The sequence below is a fragment of the Tamandua tetradactyla genome, chromosome 13 (assembly GCF_023851605.1).
Source record: "Tamandua tetradactyla isolate mTamTet1 chromosome 13, mTamTet1.pri, whole genome shotgun sequence".
NCBI lineage: Eukaryota > Metazoa > Chordata > Mammalia > Pilosa > Myrmecophagidae > Tamandua > Tamandua tetradactyla.
The window spans coordinates 3,669,602-3,693,652 of NC_135339.1; the positions used below are offsets into that span (position 1 = coordinate 3,669,602).

The following is a 24,051-nucleotide window of genomic DNA, read 5'->3' on the forward strand; positions in this document are numbered from 1 at the left end:
GCCAGCGCTAACAGTTGAGCGGGCCCCAGTCGTTGGCCGGCTCCCCAGTCGGCCTGTCAGAAAGCGGCCAACCAGCGCCCGGCCAATCCCATGGGCCTCCACTCCCTGTGGACTGGGTGGGCGGGGCTGAGGGAGGAGGAGACGCAGGCCGCCACCTGCTGGCGAGATGCCCGAAGTGCAGGGCAGCTGCGCAGATGGGGAGGGGGCTGGAGGGAGGAGTGTCCTGATCCCACCCGCTGGGGAGGAGGGTAAGTGCAGGCAGGTTCACTCCCGTACTGCCTACGTTTTTATTTTCTAGTTCTATTTCTTATTTTATTTGTTCTTAATCTGTTTTCTTTCCCCGTTTTAAAAAAGATTCTTTCTATACATTTTTACTAGTAGGATAATTTTTATTTCCATTACATTTTATTTTTATAGAGATTTTATATTATCATTTCAATCACTTTTAGTAGTAATATTTTTTCTTTGATTTCCTCATTGGTGGGCATCAGTATGACTTCACTCTCAGCATATACTATAGTGCCTTCTTTTGATTCTGGGGCTTTCTAAGGTTAAGGAGTGCTTTGTTGTTGTTCTTGTTTATGTATTCTGGTTCTTGCACTTCATATTTTTATTAAATTCTTATTGTCTCCCCCTTCCTTTTTTTTTTTTTTTGTTTTTGGTGCATGGGCTGGGAGTCAAGGCTGGGTCTCCCACATGGTGGGCAACCATTTCTCCAATGAAATACCAGTTCATCTTAGCCTAGATTGTAATAGACCCTTCCACTGAATTATATCCCCTACAAGAGATCCAGACCTTGATTTGATGAAGAATAATGACAAAATGCAAAAGGAGGAAACCTGGAATATAAACCAGGTCAGTACAATACTTCATAAGAGTGAATGAAGGAAACACACTTGCACAATAACCATATCAAGAGAATCAAATGCCCACAACATAACAGAAAATCCAAAAGCACATTAAGATCCAAGCAGAGATCTTGGCCAAACAACCAAACCAAAATTCAAGAGGGACTCAGAATACAGAACAACTATTCAAGTATATTCATGAAGAAATAAAAGATATCAGGAAGACACCATAAGAGTATAAGAAAATTCAGATTTCTTCTAAATTTCTTCTATGTAATTTCCAGGTTACACAGAAAAATGGCAGAACTCACAGAAATGAAAGATACAGTAGGCCAAATTAGAAATATACTAGAGACATGTTAGCTGAATCAAAGAAACAGAAGGAACAATAAGTGATCTAGAAGATAGTACAATTGAACTAGAGCATACAAAAAAGCAAAAGGAAAGAAAGATGGAAAACATGCATCAAGAATGTAGGGAAATGATTGAAAAGAGGCACAAAATATAGTAATCATTGACATCCCAGGAGGAGAAGAGAAAAGGGTTGGGAAAGTTAGTTGAATTAGGGAAAACTTCTCAACACTTAAAAAAGACAAAAATATGCAAGTCAAAGATTCCTAATGAACTCCAAATAGAGTCAAGTCTGAAAAGGCCTACACCAAGACATATACTAATCAAACAGTCAGGTGTTGAAGAGTATATAAGATAAGGGACCTCTTTCATTCTTTTGGCTACTGATATCCAGTTCTCCCAGGGCCACTTATTGAAAAAACTGTTTAGTTCCATTTCAGGGGATCTGTGGGCCTTGTTGAAGATTAGCTAATGACAGATTTAGTGGTTTACTTATGTGCTCTTGGTTTCAGTCATTAGTCAATACTTCTATCTTTGTACCAGTAGCATGCTGTTTTGACCATCATGGCTTTACAATAAGTTTTAAAACCAGGAAGTGTTAATCCTGCCACTTTATTTGGTGGTGACGGGGGGCATCCTTGTCTTTTGCCCAATCTTAGATGGAATGCCTTCAGTTTCTCTACATTGAATATGAAGTTGGCTACGGGTTTTCATATCTGCCGTCTATCATATTGCCAAAGTTACCATTGATTCATACCTTTTGAAGTGTTTTTATCAGAGAAGGATGTTGAATTTTTCAAATGCTTTTTCAGCATCAATCAATATGGTTGTGTGGTTTTTCTCTTTCTTTTTGCTAATGTGCTGTATTAACTGATTGTCTTAGATTGAACCATCCTTGCATTCCTGGTAAAAACCCCATATGGTCATGGTGTATAATTCTTTTCACGTGTTGTTGGATTGGATTTGCTAGTGTTTTGTTGAGAATTTCTGCATCTATGTTCATTAAAGTGATGACATATAGTTTTCCTTTCTTGCAGCACCTTTACTTAGTTTTGGTATTAAAGTGATGTTAGCTTCATAAAATAGTTTAGGCGTGTCCCTGTTTCCTTATTTTTTTTTGAAAAGTTTGAGCAGGATTGGCATTAGTTCTTTTTGGAAAGTTTGACAAAATTCCCCTGTAACACAATCCGGTTCCTGGGCTTTTCTTTGTAGGAAGATTTTTCACAACTGATAGAATGTCTCTTCTCAAGATTGATTTGTCACAATCTTCTATTTCTTCTTGAATCAGTATAGATTGTTCATGTTTTCCAGGAATTTCTCCATTTCATTTAAGTTGTCTAGTTTGTTGGCATATAGTTGTTCATAGTATCCTTTTATGATTTTTGTATTTCTTCCAGGTCTGTAGTAATGACACACTCTCCCCCAACACTGCCTCATTTTAGATTTTGTTTATTTGTATCCTCTTTTTTTTTTAGTCTTGATTTTATCGATTTTCTCAAACAGTGAAATTTTTGCTTTTGCTAGTTTCTTCCACTGTTCTTTTGTTCTCCAGTTCATTTAATTCTGCTTTAATCTTTGCTAATTCTCTTGTTCTATTTGCTTTGTGGTTAGTTTGATCTTATTTCTAAAGTTCCTCCAGGTGAGTAGTTTTGTCTTTGATTTTTGCTGTTTCTTCTTTTTTAATATAGGCATTGAGAGCAATAAATTTCCCTCTCAGAACAGCCATTGCTGCATGCCATAAAAGTTCTGATAAGTTGTATTCTCGTTTTCAATCATTTCCTGATAGCTACTGATATCTCCAGCAATTTTTTCCTTGATCCACTGATTGTTTAAGACTGTGCTGCTTAATCTCCATTTATTTGTGAAATTTCTCATTCTTTGGTGGGTACTGATTTCCATCTTCATTCCACTGTGATCAGAGACAGTGTTTTGAGGAATTTCAGTGATTTTTCTTTCCAGAGATGGGGGACACTGTAGACAAATAATTTTTGGGAGAGGGTCAGAAGTAGAGTTTGGACATGATGAGTTTTTAACGCTTGACACATGCAACAAGCATATGTTCAAAAGACAGCTCAACAGATTGGACTGGATGTCAGGGCAGTGGACTGGACTGAGGTGAGCATTTGTGAAGAATCTGTTTGTAGACTATAACCCAATTTAGAATATAAATGAAACATTTACCTCCAAATCTGACCAAGACTGAACCATAATATAAAACCAGAGGGAAAGGCACTGCGTTGGTGGTGTAGTGGCAGAATTCTCGCCTGCCATGCCAGGGTTCTGAGTTCGATTCCCAGTTCCTGCCCATGCAAGAAAAAAAATTAAAAAATCAGAGGAGAACTCATTAGTGAGTATTGATGCAAAAATCTTATCCAAGATACCAGCAAACAGATCTAAATGCACACTTAAAAAATCGTAATAGCAAAGATGGACATAATTTGGAAATGTAAGGGTGGTTCGTTTTGGAAGAACATAGTTATACCTCGATACAGAAAATGCATTTGAGAAAAGTATGATCTATACATTGCAAATTGAAAAATATATAAATTTATAACAAATTATAAAATTCTGACCAAAATGCTGAAACATGCATGCACATCATTTGTAAAAACCCAAATGACCTTCAGCAGGGCAATAATTCAATGAATCATGGAATACACGAATAATTACAACTCTGTCATTGAAAAAAGTGTAAGGTATATAAAATACACAGCTATGAAGCTATTTCCATATTATATAGCTGAAGATAAGCGAAAATGATGGGTAATATTGTGTTACTTATTAATGAAATGGGTGATATAAAAAGATGCACAAATTCTCTCATTTTATAGAAACAGAATATTAAAATCTTTAAGAGACATACTCTGGAGGAATGGAGAAAATAAGGTGTAGGGTACAGAGTTTAATTAAGTCTTCAAATTAAATCTGGTTTCACAGATTTGACTTTGACACCACACCTATATTTTGCATAAGTAAAAACAAAAAGCAGTCCCTAAAAATTGAAATCAAAATAAAATTACTGTACTTAGCTGTGCATTGTGTTGGTAGTTAAACCATACATACATACAGAGAGGAACTATTTCAAATAACTTTAAAATGCAAAAATTTAAGTATACAGGTTCAATGGGATAAACTCAAAAGTACTAACAGCTCAGAGAAAAATATTAAACAGGGTTTAGGAACCATAATATTTGTGGTAGTGTAACTACTTTGAAACCGGTTGTCTGCATATTATTGTGAGACAAAACAATGAGTAATTATATTGGTTCACTGACAAACAGAATTTCTGTCTCAAGAAAAAATGTATTTTTGCATAGGAATAAAAGTGTGCCCTGCAGTCTTGAAACTGTATTTGAACCATGCATTTTCCTAACTCTATAACTGACAAGGCCTAGGAATGGTCACTGAGTGGGGATAGGCACCACTATCATGCAGACTGTGGCCTCTTAATATCCTTCTCCTCTAACAGGAACTGGAATTCTAGGATAACTGGGGTTGGCAGGTCTGGCAGCTTACTGTGGTCATGCAAAGTCACAGGCATAACTTGGAGAGGCTCTCACTGGGCAAAAGAACCACAATTTAGGGATCAATCAGAACAATAACTGCCCTAGTTTGTAAAGAATCAAACATATTTAAAAATTTGTGATTTCAAAATACTCATGAAAATCCTCTAAGTGATAACCCTTCAAGACTGCTATAGAAAAACTTAACTATTTTTAAAACTTATAAAGGAAAAGAATCAACTGCATCCAGGTTTCTTATATGGCTTTAGACTCAGGATATTAGACTCAGGATAATAAACTTGTTGCTGAGCCATAGATATTCTTTATAGAAATCTGGATGAGAAACAAAGAAGGAATGCTAGAGTAAGAATATCACCAGTTAGTGACTCTTAATGAAATAATGAAAAGCCAGAAAATGTCTTCATGAAGAAGTACGCAGTACCATCTGTAAAGTAATCCTGCCTCAAACCTAACTTAAATCTCATCAATTACCAATTACCAATGTACAGGAAATGCAAGGAGTACCAATAGTTAAAACACGCCACTGGAATGTAATTAGCAACAGCTTCCAGAATACAGGAACTTCTAAATGAGGATTGCTCAGTTTCCTCAACTAGTTAATTGCAAGGAAAGAGAGAGAGTAAGTAAAAAGAATTTCAATGTATGAACTTCACTTGAATTTTAATGCAAGCAAACAATCTTCAAAAATAAAATGAAAAAACTTTAGTTAGTTCCCACAATGGTTGCTATGTTTATTACATAGAGAAAGAGTTAGAATACATGAAAATGGTACTGTATATAATATGTTCATGTGTATACTTTTAAAGCTGTATTATATTTTATAGATATATACAAAAATGTTTTTGGGGTTTAGGTAATACAGTGTTTGAGATCGATTTCAAATTCTGGATGAGAGGGAAGCGGGGAAGGCTTAAGATGAAACAATATTAAAATGAACCAAGAAAAATGGATAATCGCCAACTATGGATATTCGGTAATCTATTGTATATATCACACATTTTACTATTTTTCACTCTTAAATGTGAAATGATTGAGGAACCTATTTTACTTAGGAAGAACACAGAGATAAATCAAAACCTTAGAGAACAGCTGAGCAGAACATAGGTTAGAAAACTGTTTGCGGATATGCCAAAAATATGAACAAGAATTTTCAAAAACTGCTGCTCCTGATAATAAAGTATGAGGGGGAAAACTACATTAGCATTAAGATAAAAATAAAATACTAACTTTATACAATAGAATACAATATAGCAAAGATATAGCAACTCAAAACATAGAAAAGGATAAAATTCCCATCCATCAATGGAAGAACATGAGCAGACATTACACAACAGAAGAAATAAACTAATAAAAATACAGAAATATATAGTCAGACTAAATGTCTAGAAATATACAGAGAGAGAAAAATATAAATTCAAGCAAATAAATAAAAATTGAATTCATAATGATATACTATTTTCTACACTCCATATTGTCAAAACTAAAGCTTCTCTTAATTTCAAGAGTTGCTGAGGATTGCAATAACAGGAGTTCAGCAAATTTTAACAGGTACCTAATCAACAGTACATCAACTCCCTTGCCAGACATATGATTCAGAGGAACTCTTGCATATTTGCCGAATTTATACATAAAATTGCTCAAAGAAGTGCTATTCATATTAAGAAAAACCTGGGAAAAATTAATATAATAGATAGGAAATGAATGAAAGATGGTATATAACCCATGGAACACCATACAGCAGAGACAATGAACAAATTACATCTGTAACCAGATGCATATATGACTCACAGGTAGAATAAATAGTAAAAAAATTAAGTTTGAAAAAAGCAAATGGAGAAAACATTCTATTTCTATACCATTATAAACATACAGAGAGGAACTTCCTGGAAGATAGTGGCATAAGGAGAGACATAACTCACTCTTCCACCAATACGACGTGGAAAACACCCAGAGAATGTCCAATGCGGTGGTTCTGGGTCATCGGAGACCAGGGAAGATGACTGTGAAATACAAAAAGATCTGGATGAAGCAACAGAGAAATGAGGGTGAGAAATTGCAGTGACTGAACTCAGCCATGGGTGCCAATGCACATCCCCCACCCCAGCAGCTGGTCAATTGTGGTCTGTCCTGGTTAATGCCTAGCTGGAGAGATATGGAACAGGCCTGATCCAGCTGTCATCCAAAGTTAACGCTCTGGGTCCTGCAGACTTGAGTCCTTACACACAAGGGCCTGAGCAGAAAGGATCTTTTATTTCCACGGACAGACAGCAGTGGGTGACTGATCTCAACCGTGGCTCCTGACACCCATCTCCCACCCTTAAGGCCAGTAGCTTCAGGACAGCCTGGTTCTCACCTGGCTGGATGCTGTGGTCTTGGAGAGACAGGGAGGACCTTCCCTCAGGTACAGGGGGCAACGCGGCAAAGTAATGATGAGTAGTCTGTGAAATTGACTCTCTGGACTTTGAAATTTGCCGGCAATATCCTAAGGTGTTCCCGGCACCTGTATTTTCCCAGAGAAATAACAGCGAGTAACAAGATGTCACAACAGCTCTGGGCCCACCATCCCCCAGCCCTAAGGCTGACAGTTTCGGGATGGCCTGGTCCCCACCTGGCTGGCTGCTGTGGTCTGAGAGGTGGGTAAGACAGCCCACAGTGGATAAAGAGGGGGATGTGGTACACTTCTGATTCAACTTTTGGCCAGCAAAATCAGAACATGCAGTCTGTCAGCCTTGATCCTTTCTGGACAAGCACCTTTTCCTTCCCAGAGCCATTATTTCTACCTGCCTCAAAAACAGAGAGGTCAAAGTCCTAAAATAAAACTTATTTAAAAATAAAACTGAACGGCTTTCAAAAAGGGGGAGTTAATAAGTTTCAAGTTTACAATTCTAAGGCTGTGAAAATGTAAAGATCAAAGCAAGGTTATAGAAATGTCCAATCTAAGCCATCCAGGGAGAGATACCTTAGTCCAAGAAGGCCGATGAAGTTCAGCAGTTCCCTCTCAACTGGAAAGGCACATGACCAACAGGGCAACATCTGTGAACTTTCTTTCCCGGCTTCTTGTCTCATGAAGTTTCCCTGGGGGCATTTCCCCTCTTCATCTCCAAAGGTCTCTGGCTGCATGGACTCTAAAGCTTTTACCAAAATGGTTCCCTATTAAAGGGCTCCAATAAGCAAAATCCACCTTCAAGAAGGGGAGTTCCAGCTCCATGGAAACCATCTAATCAAAAGTTCATCACTTGCCGGAGATCTGGGTTCAATTCCTAGAGCCTGCCCATGTAAAAAAAGCTATCACCCACAATTGCGTGCATCACATTTCCATGGGAATGATCAAAAAGCTCCCACCTAGCAATATTGAAGGAGGGTTAAAGTACATGGCTTTTCTGTGGTACACCACGGATTCAAACTGGCACATTACACCCTTTGGAACCTAAAAAGACATGTTCTTTCCAAATGCAAAATACATCCATTCCATAACAATATTAGAAATCCTTAACCTATTTCAGTAACAATACAAATGCAATGCAAAGTCGAAACAACACAAACTCTCTTCAAAGTCAGCATAGGCATATTCTGTCCTAAGGCAAAATTCTTCTCTGACTCTGGACCTGTAACACTCATAACAAGTTCCTTGCTGCCAAAAAACAAAGGAGGGATAGTCATAGGATAAATACCGCCATTTCCATAGGGAAAAATTGGAAGGAACACATGGATCATTGAACCCAAGCAGATTTGAAAACCTGCAGGGCAAAGTCCATTTGATTTGAAACTCTGAGAGTCATTTATCTTTTGGGACTTTAGAAAGCAGCAGTTCCTTTCCAACAGCCTACACAGTAGCTCACCTCTCTCCAAATGCAAACTTGGGGGACACTGGGGAGACCAACGATTTCTCAACTCTACCCTCTCCAAGCATTTGGGCACAAATGGGCTCTCTACCATCTCAGGGCACATGCTCAACCCCAGCGTGTGATGGCAGTCAGCCTCTCTTCAAACCTTGCGGAGTGTGCTACACCCTCTCCAAGGCCTGAGGCGGCACAATTCTTTCACAACAACTATGTGGAAGGCCCACCCTTCCCTTTGGTGGGTCCATTCTCGGGTCTGAGGTTTCTACACTTCAGACTGTAGTCTCCATGGTTCTGCCTCTGAAGACATTTTACATTCACATTGTCCCTTTTCTGAGGCTTTTAGTCCACACTAGCAGCAGTTCCATTTATACAGATTCCACAACATGCTTGTTGGCTGTCTATATATTATGCTCAGATAATGTGCATTAGACAAACTGTGTTTCCACATATCCTTCTCAGATAATTTCATCTCCAATCCTGTATTTTTCAGAAACGGATGACTGGTTCCACATTTGGCCAAATCCTGATATAGGCTTCCGGGAAGCCCAGAATTTTCAAGAACATCAATTTCTGGTTTCTTTGTACCCAAGAGTTAAACTCACAGCATACCTCTTTCCTGTCGCATTTTGCTATAAACTTCAAGGATAATCCAGACCAAACTGTCCAAATTTACTTTGCAAATCTCTTATGTAAAATATCCAAGTTCATACATTTTAAAATCTGCCTTCTATCTAAAGCTGTGGCAGTGAGTTTTGATAAATTTTCTACAATTTTAAAACTAGGGTCACCTTCCTTCCAGTTTGCAATAAGATGTGCCTCATTTCTTTTTAACACCTTACCAGAAGTATCCAGATTCCACATTTCTGCTAACAGTCTGTTCAAAGGATTCTATGCCTCCTCTATCAAGCTCTGGACAACCCCTCCAAAATCTTCCACTTTTCCACTTAAAAAGCAGTTCCAACATGTTTGGTATTAGCAAACCAAAGCAGTACCCCACTTCTCCAGGTTTTAGTTTTACTTTGCAAGCTGCCAGATTAGGATATATCAGAAAGAGAATGCCTTTTAAAAAGGGGAATTTAATACTTTAAAAGTTTCCACTTCTAAGGCTGTGAAATTGTCCCAACCAACCAACACAAGGCTTTACAAATGTCCAATCTAAGGCATCCACAGAAAGACACCAAGGTTCAAGAAGGGTGATGGCATTCTCAGTTACTCTCTTAACTGAACAGGCACATGGCAAACATGGCAACATCTGCTAACTTTCTTTCCAGGCTTGTTGTTTCATGAAGCACCCCTGGGGGCATTTTCTTTCTTCATCTCCAAAGGTCTCTGGATGCATGTGCCCTAAAACATTTTCCAAAATAGTTCCCTCTTCATGAACTCTAGGAAGCAAACCTCATCTGGAATGGGTTTAAACACATCTCCATGGAAATCATCTAATCAAAAGTTACCTACCACAAGTCGGTGGGTCATATCTCCATGGGAATAATCAAAAACCTCCCACATACAGCAATACTGAATGAGGACTGAAGTAAATGGATCTCCTGGAGTCCACAAGAAAGACTCAAAGCAGCACAGTTATTTTCCATGGAGATGTGCCTCCACCATTCAAGGTAGGATGGCTTACTGGAGCACTTTAAAAGTGAACAATTTTAGATAGTGCCAACTGTCCAGATAGCTGGAGACCTCTGAAAATGCAGACAGAAAATGCCCCTGGGGAAGCCTTAATAAATGAAGAGAGAAAGCTAGCACATGTTGCCTTGTGACCTCCCAACTGAGAAAAATCCTGAAACTCATTGGCCTTTACGTTGGAGTTAAGGTATCTTTGCTGGGATGCCTCAATTTGGACCATTTTCATGGCCTAAGAACTTCAAATGTGCAGCTTAATGAATTCCCATTTTAAAAGCCATTCCATTTGTGCTATAATGCAGAGTGGTAGCTTACAAACTAAAACAGATTTTGGTGCCAGAGAAGTGGAGTGCTGTTGTGTTTTGCGAATACCAAAAATGTACAAACAGCTTTTCAAATGAATACGGGGAAGATTCTGGGAAAGTTGGGAGGAGTGTGATGCACAGTCCAAGAATGCTTTGAATATACTGTTGGTAGAAATGTGGAATCTAAAAATATTTCTGATAAGGGCTTAGAGAGAATTGACGTATGTGTTATTGCAAACTGCAAGGAAGGTGACCCTTGTTTAAAACTTGGAGATAATCTAGCATAATTGACTACAGGTTTGGCAGGAAAGCAGAGTTTAAAAGCCATAAACTTGGATATTTAGGAGAAGAAATTTCCTAATAAATGTGGAAAGTGGGTTTCTCCTAGGACCTTATAATGAAATGCTGCAGGAAGGACATAAGCTGAGAAAGGAACTCCTGGATACAAAGAAACCAGAAGCGGACAGTCTGGAAAATTTTGGGTTTCTAGAAGCAGAGACCCCAGGGAACAGTACCCACGTAAGGATTTAACCCATCAGGGAAATGCAGCCATTTCAGAAAAACCAGGATTAGGGATGGAGTTATCCAGAAAGGATTTTTGGAAACTCCTTTCATCTGATGGACATGATCCCAGTATACTGCATAGACAACCAACAAGAGTCTTCAGGTTGTGTATAAACAGAACCACTGCCAGTCTGGACTACAAGGGATAGAAAAGGACAAACTGAAGGAAAAATAATGTCATAGGCAGAAATATGGAAGCTGAGGTCTGAAGCCAAGAAACCTCAGGCAGGAGAGTGGACCCATACAAGCAATTTGAGAAGGTGAATTTGCCCCAAAAGAACAAGGTGGGCCTTTCACATCAATGTTCTAAAGAGCTGTTCCCCAAGTCTTCGAGAGACTGGAGCACATTGCTTGGGGTTGGGGAGAGGCTAGCTGCCACCCAGATGTTCTGGGGGCATTGAGCATGTGCCCTAGAGATGTCAAAGACATGGGATGCTGCCCCAGTGATTAGAGACAGTGGAGACAAGTAAAACATGGTATCCCCATTGTTCCCCAATATTGCAAACTAAAATGCCAGCATTTGGAGTCAGGTGAGCTACTGAATAAGCCCTTAGAAAGGGTGGGACTGCCACTTTCTAAAGCCCGAAGGATACATGACTATCAGACTTTGGAATGTAATGGAGTTTGCCCTGCAGGTTTTTAAACCGTTTGGGTCCAAGGGCCCCTGTGTTCCTTTCAATTTGTCCCTTTGGAAACGGGAACATTTCTCCTTTGTGTGTTGGCAGCAGATAACTTGTTTGAGCTTTACAGGTCCAAAGACAGAGGAGAATTCTGCCTTAGACTGACCACAACTGCAGCTGATTTTCCTGAGATTTTATACTGTTTCTGATTTTGAATTGCAGTTATATTTTTACTTATATGGTTAAGGCCCTCTGATATTGTAATGGAATACATGAACTGTGCATTTGCAAAGAACATGTCTTTTGTCTGTTGGTGGTACAAAGGATGGAATGTGCCAGTTGAAACTGTTGTGTACCCCAGAAAAACCATGCTCTTTAATCCTAATTCTATATTCTTGGGTGAGATCTTTCTTATTGTTTCCATGGACATGAGACAAACCCAACTGCAGTTTCCACAGAGGTCTGTCTCCAAACATTCAAGATGGGTTTGTGGAATATAACGCTTTAAGGGGAACCATTTTGTACACTGTCAGCAGAGCCCACATAGCTGGAGAGCTTTGGAGACGTAGAAGGAACACGTACCTGGGGAAGACGTACGAAATGAGGAAAGAAAGGTAGCAGAAGTCACCATGTGCCCTACCAGCTGAAAAAGAAAGCCAAAACTTCATTGACCCTTTCTTTGGAGCTAATGCCTTTTTATGAATGCCTCAATTTGGACATTTTCACAGACTTAGAACTATAGACTTGCAATTCAATAATTTCCCTTTTTAAAAGACATTCTGTTCTCGTATTTTCCATTCAGGCCACATAAAACAGCAGTGAAGAACAGAATTTTACACCAGAGAAGGAAACTAACTTATAAATAATCTCATTAAATAAACCAATTCCAAGACTCCAGAAAGAAGTTACATGGTACACCAAGAAACAAGAAGATATGGCTAAGGCAAACAATCAAATTAAAGCATGAGAGGAAATACAGAACTTGGAACCATTAATTAAAAGATGATCACACAAATCTTCTAAATGAGTCTATCAGTGTGGCTAAAAAGTCAAAAAGCAAAAGAAGACACTAGGAGAGCATAAATACAATTTGAAAGATTACATATAAAAATGCAGATCTCAACAGAAATTTAAGATGCTATACATGAAATTAAAAAAAGGCACTAGAAACACCCAGCAGCAGATTGAAGTATCAGAAGATAGGATCAGCAAACTAGAAGATCCAGCAATGGGATTCAAATAAAAAAGAACAAAAGGAGAAAAATGTGGAAAAATCTGAGCAAGGTCTCAAGGAAACGATTGACAAATGAAGCACAAATATATACACATCATAGGTGTCTGAGGAGAAGAGAAATGGGCCACAAAGTGTATTTGAGAAAATAATGCCTAAATGTTACCCAAACATTACAAAATGTAAATATACAAATCAAACAATCCCAATGCACTCTAAACAGAATGAATTAGAATTCACACACCTTGGATACACAATAATCATACTGTGAAAAAGCAAAGAAAAGGAGAGAGTCCTGAAAGCAGCAAATGAAAGGTGACTCACCATGTGCAAGGGAAGCCACCGAGGGTAAGGGTCAAATTCTCATCACTTCCCAAGTAGGGGAGACGGTAGTGGTACAATATAGTTAAGATACTGTGCTGGCTTGAAAGGATTTATTTATCCTAGAAAAGCCATGTTTTAATCCTGATCCAATCTTGTGGGAGCACCCATTTCTTTTAACCCCTATTCAGTACTATATGTTGGAAACTTGACTGATTCTCCCCAGGGAGATGTGACTCACCCAGTACTGGGTATTACCTTTTGAACAAAGGAAATGCGACTCCGCCCATTCCACTTTAGTCTTGATTGCTTTACTGGAATCCTTTAAAAGAGGAAACATTTTGGAGAGAGTCTCTTCTGTGATTCTGAGAGAGACAGAGCCCGTGCCCACAGAGATCTTTGGAGATAAAGAAGGAAAATATCCCTGAAGGAGCTTCATCAAACAAGCAGCCTGGAGAGAAAGCCAGCAGCCATCATCCATGTTCACTATGTGCCTTTCCAGTGGGGAGAGGAACCCTGAATGATACCGACCTTCTTGAACCAAGGTATCTTTCCTAGATGCCTAAAACTGGATATTTCTATAGCTTTGCTTTAATTGGGATGTTTTTACACCCTTAGAACAGAACACTAGAAACTTATTAAATTCCCCATTTTAAAACCCATTCTGGTTCTTGTATATTGCATTCCTGCAGCTAGCAATCTAGAACAGATACCGATGGAGAAAAAATGCCACCCAGAAATTCATTCCCAGGAAAGCAGTGCTTTAAAAATGAGGGAAAATTTAAAATAATCACAGATAAATAAAAGCTGAGAGAGTTTGTGAACAAGAGACCTACGCTGCAAGAGATTATAAAGGGATTTCTCCTGGCTAAAAGAAAAAATAAGACAGGAGAGCAAGACCTGGAATAGAGTATAGAAATGAAGATCATCAGTATGGGTAAGTAACAGGATAAAAATAGGGAAAAATAGATCTGAGAAAGAAAATCAAAAGGAGAAAATTGCGGAATGACTGTTTTTACAGAAATAAATTTAATAATGGTGGAATAAACTCTCCAATCAAAAGACAAAGACAAGCAAAATGTATTAAAACTATGATCCCTCCGTGAACTATTTGCAAGAGACTCATTTTTGAGCAGAAGATACAAACAGATGAAAGTGGAAGGACAGTAAAAGATAATTCATTCAAGCAGTGACACAAAGGAAAAAGTCATGGTATATAAACTAGTATCAGACAAAACATAATTTAAATGCAAAAAATATTATGAGACAAAGAATGACACTGTATATGAATAGAAAGGGGCAACTCACAAAGCAGAAATAACAATAATATTTATTCACCTAAACAAATGCAACAAAATACATGAAGTGAACACTGTCAAAACTGAGGGGATTCATAGACATCTCTACGATAAAAATGGGAGATTCAATACACCTCTCTCTTCAACAGATAGAACATCTAAACAGAGGACCACTAAAGAAACAGAGAAACTAAATAATATCAATGAACTTGAACTAAAAGACATATATAGAGCATTGTACCCCAAAACAGAGGGTTATACCTTCTTCTCAAAAATTTATGCAGCAATCTCCAAAATAGACCACATCACACTAAACAGGCCTGACAAAATCTTAAAAGATAGAATTTATACAAAACACTCTCCATGACCATAATGGAATGAAGTTCAAAATTAAGAACAGCTAAAGAACTGGAATATTCACAAATGTATGTAGGTTAAATAATAACATTAAGGCCACCAGTGAGTCAAAGTAGAACCTGTAAGAGAAAGAAGTAAATATCTCAAGATAAATAAAATGAGAGTAGAATGTAACAAAACTCCTGGTTTTTAAAGGTGAAATTAGTGAAGTGAGTTTGAACCCTAGGCAAAGTCCCTCATAAGCCCTCTATTATGCATCAAATAGTCAAGGTCACTCAGACACAACAAAGGAGGCCATGAGGAATCTTTTTTGATTACCATGGGATGGACTAGGGTCACTAAGCCAGGGTATGAAAGTTTATTTAAAAGAAATCATAACTATGACCATCACTGGGGGACTGCAAATCCCCCAAGATGAAGCATCACAATCAGAGACTCGGATGGTTACAGGTATGGGAAGCCATTTATCTCGTTAGTTTGTAGTGTAGCCAGGACAATTGTGGTTGACCATGGCTATAGGCCATCCCATCTGACCTACAGAGCCTGGTCCATTTCCCCTGTGTCATGTGATGTGATCACAGACTTCGTGGGTCAGCTGTGTGGAAAGAAGGAGGCACTGTTTTTCCTGCCCCTCCCCCACCTCCATGAGGTCTGCTTGGTTCCCAGGCAGTTGAGAGTTCCGGGCAAATTGCTCTCTGTGGTGGTCTAGCTGGTGTGGTGACAGTTTCCTGCCTACCTGAGGTGACTCAGAGGACTTGGGGGCCTCAGAGGGTCTGCGGATAGCCATGAGGCTCAGGACAGTCCTGTTCCTGGTGCCCTGGTGCCAGTTACTGGCATCACTGCTACAGCAATTTGAACCAGGGCCAGGGGCCCAAAGAATGCTGTGGGAGATGGGGGCCTGTTTATTCATGCTGGAAGCTTTTACTACAAAATCTTATTCCTGTGCAAGAAGGAGAGAGAAGAAACTGGCGGCTCGTATTTCTGCTCTTATACAGGAAACACATCGAATTTTTAATAGCTTTCACCATCTTGACAGAGTGATTAGAGATCATCAATCAACTCTAAGTGAAACTGAACTCAAGAACGAAGGATCAGAAATTGTAAATGTGAAGACAACCAATAAAGAACTGGAAAACTACAACTCCTTACATCGACTTGAGGTCACTAAGTCTAGATAACTGTGGAAAGGAGAGACGCCTACATGTTTACAAGAAGTTCAGATGAAGTTTGACGTGGCAAACAATACTCCTTTGCTAGAAGACTCAACAAAACGGATCCGATATCAAGTAGCTCCAAACAAATCAACCTTCAAAATCCCTAAAGAGAGCACAAGACAGCTTCCCACACCAGCAACAAAGGGTTTGGAGGAAAAAAATTCCAGACTTGGAAGAAGCATGAAACTGTTTTCACTGGAATCTCAAAAATGGAAGGAAAGAGTGGGCAAGTTTGCGAATGAAAACAATATCTCAGAACACTCTAAACTGCCAATGGGGCCAGCTGTTAACAACAAAGTGGATCGGGTCAAGCCTTCCGCTGAGCACCTGCTAAAGTGTGATCCAGCCTCTGTTCTGGAGAAAGATAGTATGGATCTGGGGCACACAGAACTGGAGACAGTGAAGACACCACAAAATGCACAACCCATAGACAAACATCCCAAAGGACTGCTGATTGCTGGACGGAAGTTAAATACTTACATCCGAACTCTCCAAGAACTAAGAAAACAAATGCACATGAAATTAAAAGAAGAAACTGAAATAATCAATGAACTTAACAATCACATAGAAAGATCCCAAACTGAAAAAGTCTTACTCCAGTCAGAAATCACCCAACTGGAAAGGGAGAGGCAAAAACTCCTGCAGAAACATCAAGTCTGTCCCAAACTTCATCAAGAAAAAGAAACAGACGTTCATACAATGTTCAATTTAGAGAAAATATGCCCCATGAAGTTTGAGGAGGATTTCACCAAAGAAAATGAAAATATCAACAATGGATGTGATGAGCTTAAAACTTTAAAAATGCAAGCAGAGATTATTTCAGAAAAATTCAATAGAATTAGTTGCTATCACCAAAGCTGCCTTATATCCCAGGAGAGTAAAGCTCATGATATATGCATAAGAGCTTTGATCGCTGAGAGAAAACTCAGCGATTTGAGAAAAGAAAATGCATATATGGCACAGGAATTACATGAGAAAGAAAAAAATTATCTGAAAATTTTCATTCCATCCCTAATGTTCCAAATGGAGCATGCGGCAGAGTCCTGAAAGCACATCTAGGAATCCTGCAGAGCAACGGATCTCCAGGAAAGGAGGAGCATCAGGCTGAGAGGGCATGCCTGCTGTCAAACCTGTTGCCAACCCCATGCTGAGGTGGCAGCTGCCACAGGAGATCAAGACACAGCTTGTCTTTGGGTTCCTTGAACAGGAAGAAGGACTCAATAGCTTCCGCTCATTCAACCCTCTCACCTGATAGGGTTGCAGCTGACCCAGGCTCTGGTCCTCCACAGGGCCCTCCTGTCAAAGGTCAGATGTTACGAAGGAGTCCCAGGAGGAAGATACTGAGAAGAGGACATTCCCTGCTTCCCACTATTCTGGAAAGTGAGGAGGAAGCTCCCCAAAAGGACCTTTGCTAAAAGGATTCCCTGTCCCATCACCAATCTCCACCAGTAACAAGGGAGTATCAACACCTGCCTCTAGACTACTGTTCTGTTTATATAAACTGGAAACAAATGATTCACCTGCTGTGTTGATCCTCCTTCCACTGAGTCTATTGTGAACATCCATAACAGTAGCAAGATAATTTCCAGTCAACTAATATACTTTATTTTATTTTTATTCTTATTCAATTGAGGAATTATAAAATTACTCATTAGAAATTTGATAGGTTATAATTGTTATTGTACTTTATAGCTATGTTTTATGTAATATAAATTTTACTACTTAATATACTCTCACTATATTACTAGCTATGTTTAGCATGTAGGAACTGTAGGAACTATGTTACATGAGAAGTTTCACACATGGAAACATTTGAAACTAAAGTTCTTTTTTTTTCTGTATACTGAGCAGTCAATACCCTCGGGCTATATTAGTATAATTTACCATTCTAAAATTTGGATAGTAAAATAAAAAAAGTTAAAAATACATACAAAGTTCAACAGTACTCTGCTTAGTGTTACATACATGATATGTTTAAATGATGACAAAAATCAATGAAATGGTAATTTTCAGAATTATGTCTATCACTTGTTAGAGGGAGTCAAATACAATTGTTGTAGGAGTCATGAAATGTTTTGTAATATCCTATTGCTTATTTTGATTCTTTGAAATATGAATGTTCACACTATTATTATTATTATTCATTAAATGTATATATATATATATGTCATATTTTCTTTTATGTGTGTGGTGGCATTCATAGTAAGGTATTTTAAAAGGTAAGAGTCTAATGAACGTATCACAGCTGCCCCATGTGAGGTCTGCTGGAAGACAGCACAGTTGAGAAGCTGCACCCCCTCCACTGCCACCCCTTCCTCTACCTCCTCCTTCCCAGTCACATCATTCCATCCTCACCTCAGGGTGGGTGGCAAGAGTACACTTCACTAACATTACTAATGGGGAAATGTGGAACAATGTTCTCAATAATTATAGAATAAGCATTCTTAAGTAGCCTTACTGTGTATTCTTTTTGAATTCACCAAGTAGCAAGCTTTGATGAAAGTTCCCACAAATTCCTAAGAATCAGTTACATGCAGAAAAATAGTTCTCTCAATCATGAGGCATAGTAATTCAAACATATTCACTGATTTTTTAATAATAATTTTAAGAAAATTATCTGCTAGGTATCTCCTAACTAGTTAATGTGTCAACAAAGACATGGAAATTTGAAGAGCCCTTAACAAATTCGTAAAAATGAAAATAGAACATATCTGAAGTTGGAGTATTCAGCTGAAGGATTATATCAAAAAGAGTTAAATATTTGCATTAGAAAGAAAAACGCTTTGACATTAATGAACTAAGTTTATTTTTTTTTTAAAAAGGTAGCAAAGCACCAAGAGATTACACTAAATAAATCAGAAGAAAAGCACTGAAGTGAACACACTAATGATAGAGAGATTAATCCCACTAGAAAATTTCAACAAGTCAAAATTGTTTCAGAAAAGGGTCCATCTACTCTGTAACAGATCAAAAAACGTAAGTAAGAGAAAGTGAGAGCGAAAATACAAACAAAAAACATGAAGAATAAAAAGGAAGACTACTGAGTTTGAAAAGTAAGTTAATATGAAAAAATTCATGCCTTTTTCTAGGTGCAAATCTCAAATTACTATTAATAGATCATTTAAACTAGTTTGTTCATTGAAGCGTCTGTTTTTCTCAGACACATACTATGTCCAAGTCACTCTCTGTCATGGGGGAATCAGTGATGAAGGAGACAGAAAGGTCCCCGTTTTTATGGAGCCTGTATGTCAGTAAAGGTGTGTGAAAGAAATGTGATCATTTGAGTGATGGATGGGCCATGAAGGAAATGAAAGTGTGATCATGTGAGTGGTGGGCTACTTCAATCTGAGGAGTCAACAATTTCTCAGGTGGGGATATATGGGCTTGAACTTAGTGGCTAAATGGAGCAGCTATGAAAACCCTGGGGGAAGAGAATTTTAAACTAGTAAACTGCAATACAACTGACTGTTAAAATAAAAACATCCTGCATCTGTACTGGGTTATATGACACCCATCAGCAACGGGGGTTGGTTGGGGGATAATGAGGATGTGATATGTAATGGTGCGAATGAGTGATGGAATTTTAATTTATTTATTTGACTTCAATGGATTTAATGATAATGCATATAAACCTTTCCAAAAAAAAGTCAACAAAATCACCTTCAGAAAGACAAAACAGAACTGCCAACATACCCATGGACAAGAAAAAAAAAACTTTAAACAAAATGTTTCCTTCAAGTATCTTCCCACAAATAACATACTAGACCACTAAAATGTCAGGTTTGCTTTCAATTCCAGTTTGATCAAAATTCTCAAGAAATGTAGATAAGGATGGGTACATCCCAACTCCTCCTTTAATTTCCTTGATAACAATGTCAGACAAGGACCACATAAAAAGGAGATGTTACATGCTTATTTCACTCAGAAACATAGAGATAAAAATCTTAAACAAAATATTAGCAAACATAATCCAGCAATAGATATAAAGGAGCTAATGACTAACATGGGGTAATTCCAGGAATGCAATCTTCATTCATTCATTCAACGCATATATTTACAGAACGCCACTATAAGCAAAGCTCATGCTGTGTACCAGCACTGCTGCAGTGAGCATAAAAGACAAACCCCTTGCCTTCATGGAGAGGAGACACTATAAAAAAATAAAATAAATACTATGGCACGGCATGATAGATGCTACAGAAAGATTAAGAAGAGTAAGGGGACTGGATTCTGGTAAGATATATTTTGTGGAAGACCTAATCAAGAATATGATATTTGAGGAAGCATCTTAAGGGTGTTGTGCTGGTTTGAAGGGAAGTATGCCCCCTAAGAAAAGCCATGTTTTAATATGGATCCCATTTCTTAAAGGTAGAATAGTCTCTATTCAATGCTGTGTATTTGGGACTGTGATGGGATCATCTCCCTGGTTGATGAGATTTAGTTAAGAATGGTTGTTAAACTGGATTAGGGGATGACATGTCTCCACCCATCTGAGTGGGTCTTGATTAGTTTCTGAAGTCCTATAAAAGAGGAAACATTTTGGAGAATGAGAGACTCAGAGAGGGCAGAGAATGCTGCAACACTACAAAGCAGAGAGTCCACCAGCCAGCGACCTTTGGAGATGAAGAAGGGAAATGCCTCCCGGGGAGCTTCATGAAACCAGAAGCCAGGAGAGTAAGCTAGCAGATGACGCCGTGTCTGCCATGTGCCCTTCCAGCCGAGAGAGAAGCCCTGACTGCGTTCGCCATGTGCCTTTCCAGATGAGAGAGAAACCCTGAACTTCATCGGCCTTCTTGAACCAAGATATCTTTCCCCAGATGCCTTTGATTGGACATTTCTATAGACTTGTTTTAATTGGGACATTTTCTCGGCCTTAGATCTGTAAACTAGCAACTCATTAAATTCCCCTTGTTAAAAGCCATTCCTTTTCTGGTATATTGCATTCTAGCAGCTAGCAAACTAGAACAGGTGTGCAGAAGGTTACCATGCAGAGAGCCGGGGACTGGCCTTCCAGGGGAGCACTGGGGCCCTAGACGGCCAGCACAAGTGAGTGGGGAGGAGAGAAGCTAGGGAAAGGCAGCAAGGTACAGGGGGCAGATCATACTGACCTGACAGGCCAAAGACTGGTTCAACCAGACCCAGAGCCACTCGAGGTTTCTGATTTGAACAGAGGCATCATCCAACTTATGTCTGTAAAAAAAGATGACTCCTGGCTGCATTCAATATAGTCTGGACAGAACAGAGAGAACAATTAGGAGGTGAATGAAGTAATCCAGGGGAAGGGTGAAGGTGGCTTGGGAAGAGGGCTGCAGCTGTGCAGTGGTAAGGCATTTGGCCTTCTGGCTCTATCTGAAGTCGAATGGACAGATTTTGCTAATGGATCTGATGTGCAATGGAGGTGGGGGGAGCCTAAGAAAGCACTGAAGTTTGTGGTCTGAGCAATTAAGAATGAAGTAGACATTTCCAAATATGGGGGAGACTGTACATGTTGGACATGCTGAGTTTGAAAAGCCAAGAATAAAAAAACTATAACTATACACATGACATACTAAAGGGATTTGACAAAAATTTGATTACTCATTACATAAATTAAATAAATAATAAAATTCTGCCCAAAATGCTGAATGGTATATGCACATCATTTGTAACCACATGTCCATCAGCAGGGCACTGACTGAATAAATTATGGTACATACAAAAATGGTAACTCCAGTTGAAGAACTGTAACAGCTATCATACACAGGTACAGAGCAAACTTGAGAGTTACATAACTGAGAAGAAGCAAGAGATGAATATGGATAACATGCTACGACTTATTAAAGAACTGGGGGGATATAAATATTTGCACATCTCTCATTTATATAAAAATGGAAGAATAAAGACTTTAAAACCTTATTCTGGGGAAAACAAGGTGGAGGGGACAGAGGTGAAAGCGAGGCTCTTCATATTAAATCTGGTTCTACAAATGTGACTTTGGCACCATTTTTCTTAATTAAAACCAAAAGCATCCCCTAAAATTTGGAAGCAAAATAAAATTACTGCACTTAGCTGTGCATTTAGTTGCCCACCTGACCACACAAACATACAGAAAGGAACTCTTTCAAAAAACATAAAAACACAGTAACTTGACTGTACAGATTTAGTGGGATAAACTCAAAGGGGCAAACAATAGCTCTGAGCAAAAATACTAAACAGGTTTTCAGAAACATCCTATTTGGGATAGTGTAACTCTATTTTGATATTGGGGTCTGTATTTTATCCTGAGATAAATCAACGAGTAAATATGCTGGTTCACTGACAACCATCACTTCTGCGTCAAGAAAAATTATATTTGTGCAAGGTCAGAAATTTTAATTTGTAGTCTTGAAATTAAATTTGAACCATCAGTTTTATTCATGATATATTTCATTGTAAAAGGAAATAAAAGCAGTTTTTTCCTAACTTTATAATTGATAAGGCCTAGAGATCACCAATAAGCACCACAATTAGGCAGATTGTGGCCTCTAAACATCATCTTTCATTACAAGGAACGAGGAACTACTGGATCAATGGGGTTTCTGGTTTCACATCTCAAGACACCAGAAAGCAAAGACACGAGCACGCTTAGCGTGGTTACGGAAAGACACAGAGCCCACCCTAGAGAGGCTCTCCTTTCCAAAGAACCACTGCTAGCACCATCCGACTCCGGAGCTCCCTGGTCCGCAAACACAAACCACGTGGCACAGCACGTGACTGCGGACTTCCGGGAAGATGGCGCCTCGGGGCGGAGACAGCGCCCTCCTGTGCTGAGAAAGCAGACGGGGCTGAGGGCCTTGGGCAGCTTCGGGGAGGGGAGGAGGGTGTCTGACGGGGAGAGCCAGCGGGGGTGGGTGGAGGCTGCTGCGGGAGGGAGCTCACCATCCTCGCGCCAGGCTGACCCAGCTGCTGGCTGCGAAAAGCCCGGGACAGGGCCCGGGGAGGCAGGCCCGACCGTACACCGCGGGGACTGGGCCTCAGGCGGGACGGAGCGCCCAGCCCGGCGATGGGAGTGGACTCCCACAAGCAGGGACCTGGAAGGCCAGCCAGCGCTAACAGTCAGGCGGGCCCCAGTGGATGGCCGGCTCCTCATTCGGCCTGTCAGAAAGCGGCCAACCGACACCCGGCCAATCCCATGGGCCTCCACTCCCTGTGGACTGGGTGGGCGGGGCTGAGGGAGGAGGAGACGCAGGCCGCCACCTGCTGGCGAGATGTGCGAAGTGCAGGGCAGCTGCACAGATCGGGAGGGGGCTGGAGGGAGGAGTGTCCTGATCCCACCTGCTGGGGAGGAGGGTAAGTGCAGGCAGGTTCACTCCCCTACTGCCTACGTTTTTATTTTCTATTTCTATTTCTCATTTTATTTTTTCTTAATATTCTGTTTTCTTTCCCCGTTTTAAAAATAGATCCTTTCTATACATTTTTATTAGTAGGTTAATTTTTTTCATTATCTTATTTTTATAAATATTTCATATTAAATCTTAATTATTTCATATATTTTTATCATTGTTATAATTTTTTCTTAAATATCCCTCCCTTTGCTGGGCACCAGTCTGAATTTGCTATCAGTATATCCTGGAGTGTGTCCTTTTGATTCTGGGGCCTACGACACTTGTTTTTGCATTTCATATTTTTATTATATTCTTATTTTATTTTATTATTGTTGTCTCCTGCATGGTGGGCAGCCATTCTACCAATGAAATACACGTTTATCCCAGTCTACATTCTAAGAGACCCTTAAGTTGAATTGTATCCCCTATGCGAGATACGAATCTTGATTCGGTAGAGAGTAACTGGCAAACCAAGTGCCTAAGGAAGTCTGCAGCATAAACCAAGAAAATACTTCATAAGAGTGGAGGAAACCAACTTGCAATATAACCATATCAAGAGAATCAAATGCCCTGAACACAACAGAAAATCACAAGGTATTTTAAG

At 39.3% G+C, this 24,051-nt stretch overlaps 1 protein-coding gene across 5 annotated transcripts; it reads right to left on the minus strand.

Moving 5' to 3' along the window:
• Nucleotides 1–203: 203 nt before the first annotated feature.
• Nucleotides 204–23,454, minus strand: LOC143653513 (uncharacterized). Of its 5 annotated transcripts, none has more exons than XR_013161340.1 (7): nt 23,002–23,454; nt 21,213–21,333; nt 7,332–7,503; nt 7,077–7,223; nt 6,643–6,723; nt 3,381–3,499; nt 204–3,170 (listed from the first exon to the last, which is right to left on the minus strand). XR_013161340.1 is itself a non-coding variant. In XM_077124557.1 (5 exons), exons 2-5 carry the CDS (start codon nt 21,321–21,323, stop codon nt 6,701–6,703), a joined length of 345 nt encoding a protein of 114 aa, XP_076980672.1. In that variant the 5' UTR covers nt 21,324–21,333; nt 23,002–23,454; the 3' UTR covers nt 6,178–6,700. The 5 variants fall into 5 exon arrangements, 1 of the variants encoding a protein (XP_076980672.1); XR_013161338.1 differs by lacking the exon at nt 7,332–7,503 and adding an exon at nt 13,494–13,557; XR_013161339.1 differs by lacking the exon at nt 7,332–7,503.
• Between the last annotated feature and the right edge of the window lie 597 nt (nt 23,455–24,051).

What these genes read in the sequence shown, in the direction of transcription:
- LOC143653513 (XM_077124557.1), bottom strand. Translation starts at nt 21,323, where the DNA reads ATGCAGCCAGGAGTCATCTTTTTTTACAGACATAAGTTGGATGATGCC. An exon ending in ACCAGTCTTTGGCCTGTCAG is followed by an intron (nt 13,558 to 21,212) that starts GTCAGTATGATC and finishes CCTCTTTTAAAG; the next exon opens with GATTCCAGTAAAGCAATCAA. An exon ending in GCATTTCCTTTGTTCAAAAG is followed by an intron (nt 7,224 to 13,493) that starts GTAATACCCAGT and finishes GGGAAAATACAG; the next exon opens with GTGCCGGGAACACCTTAGGA.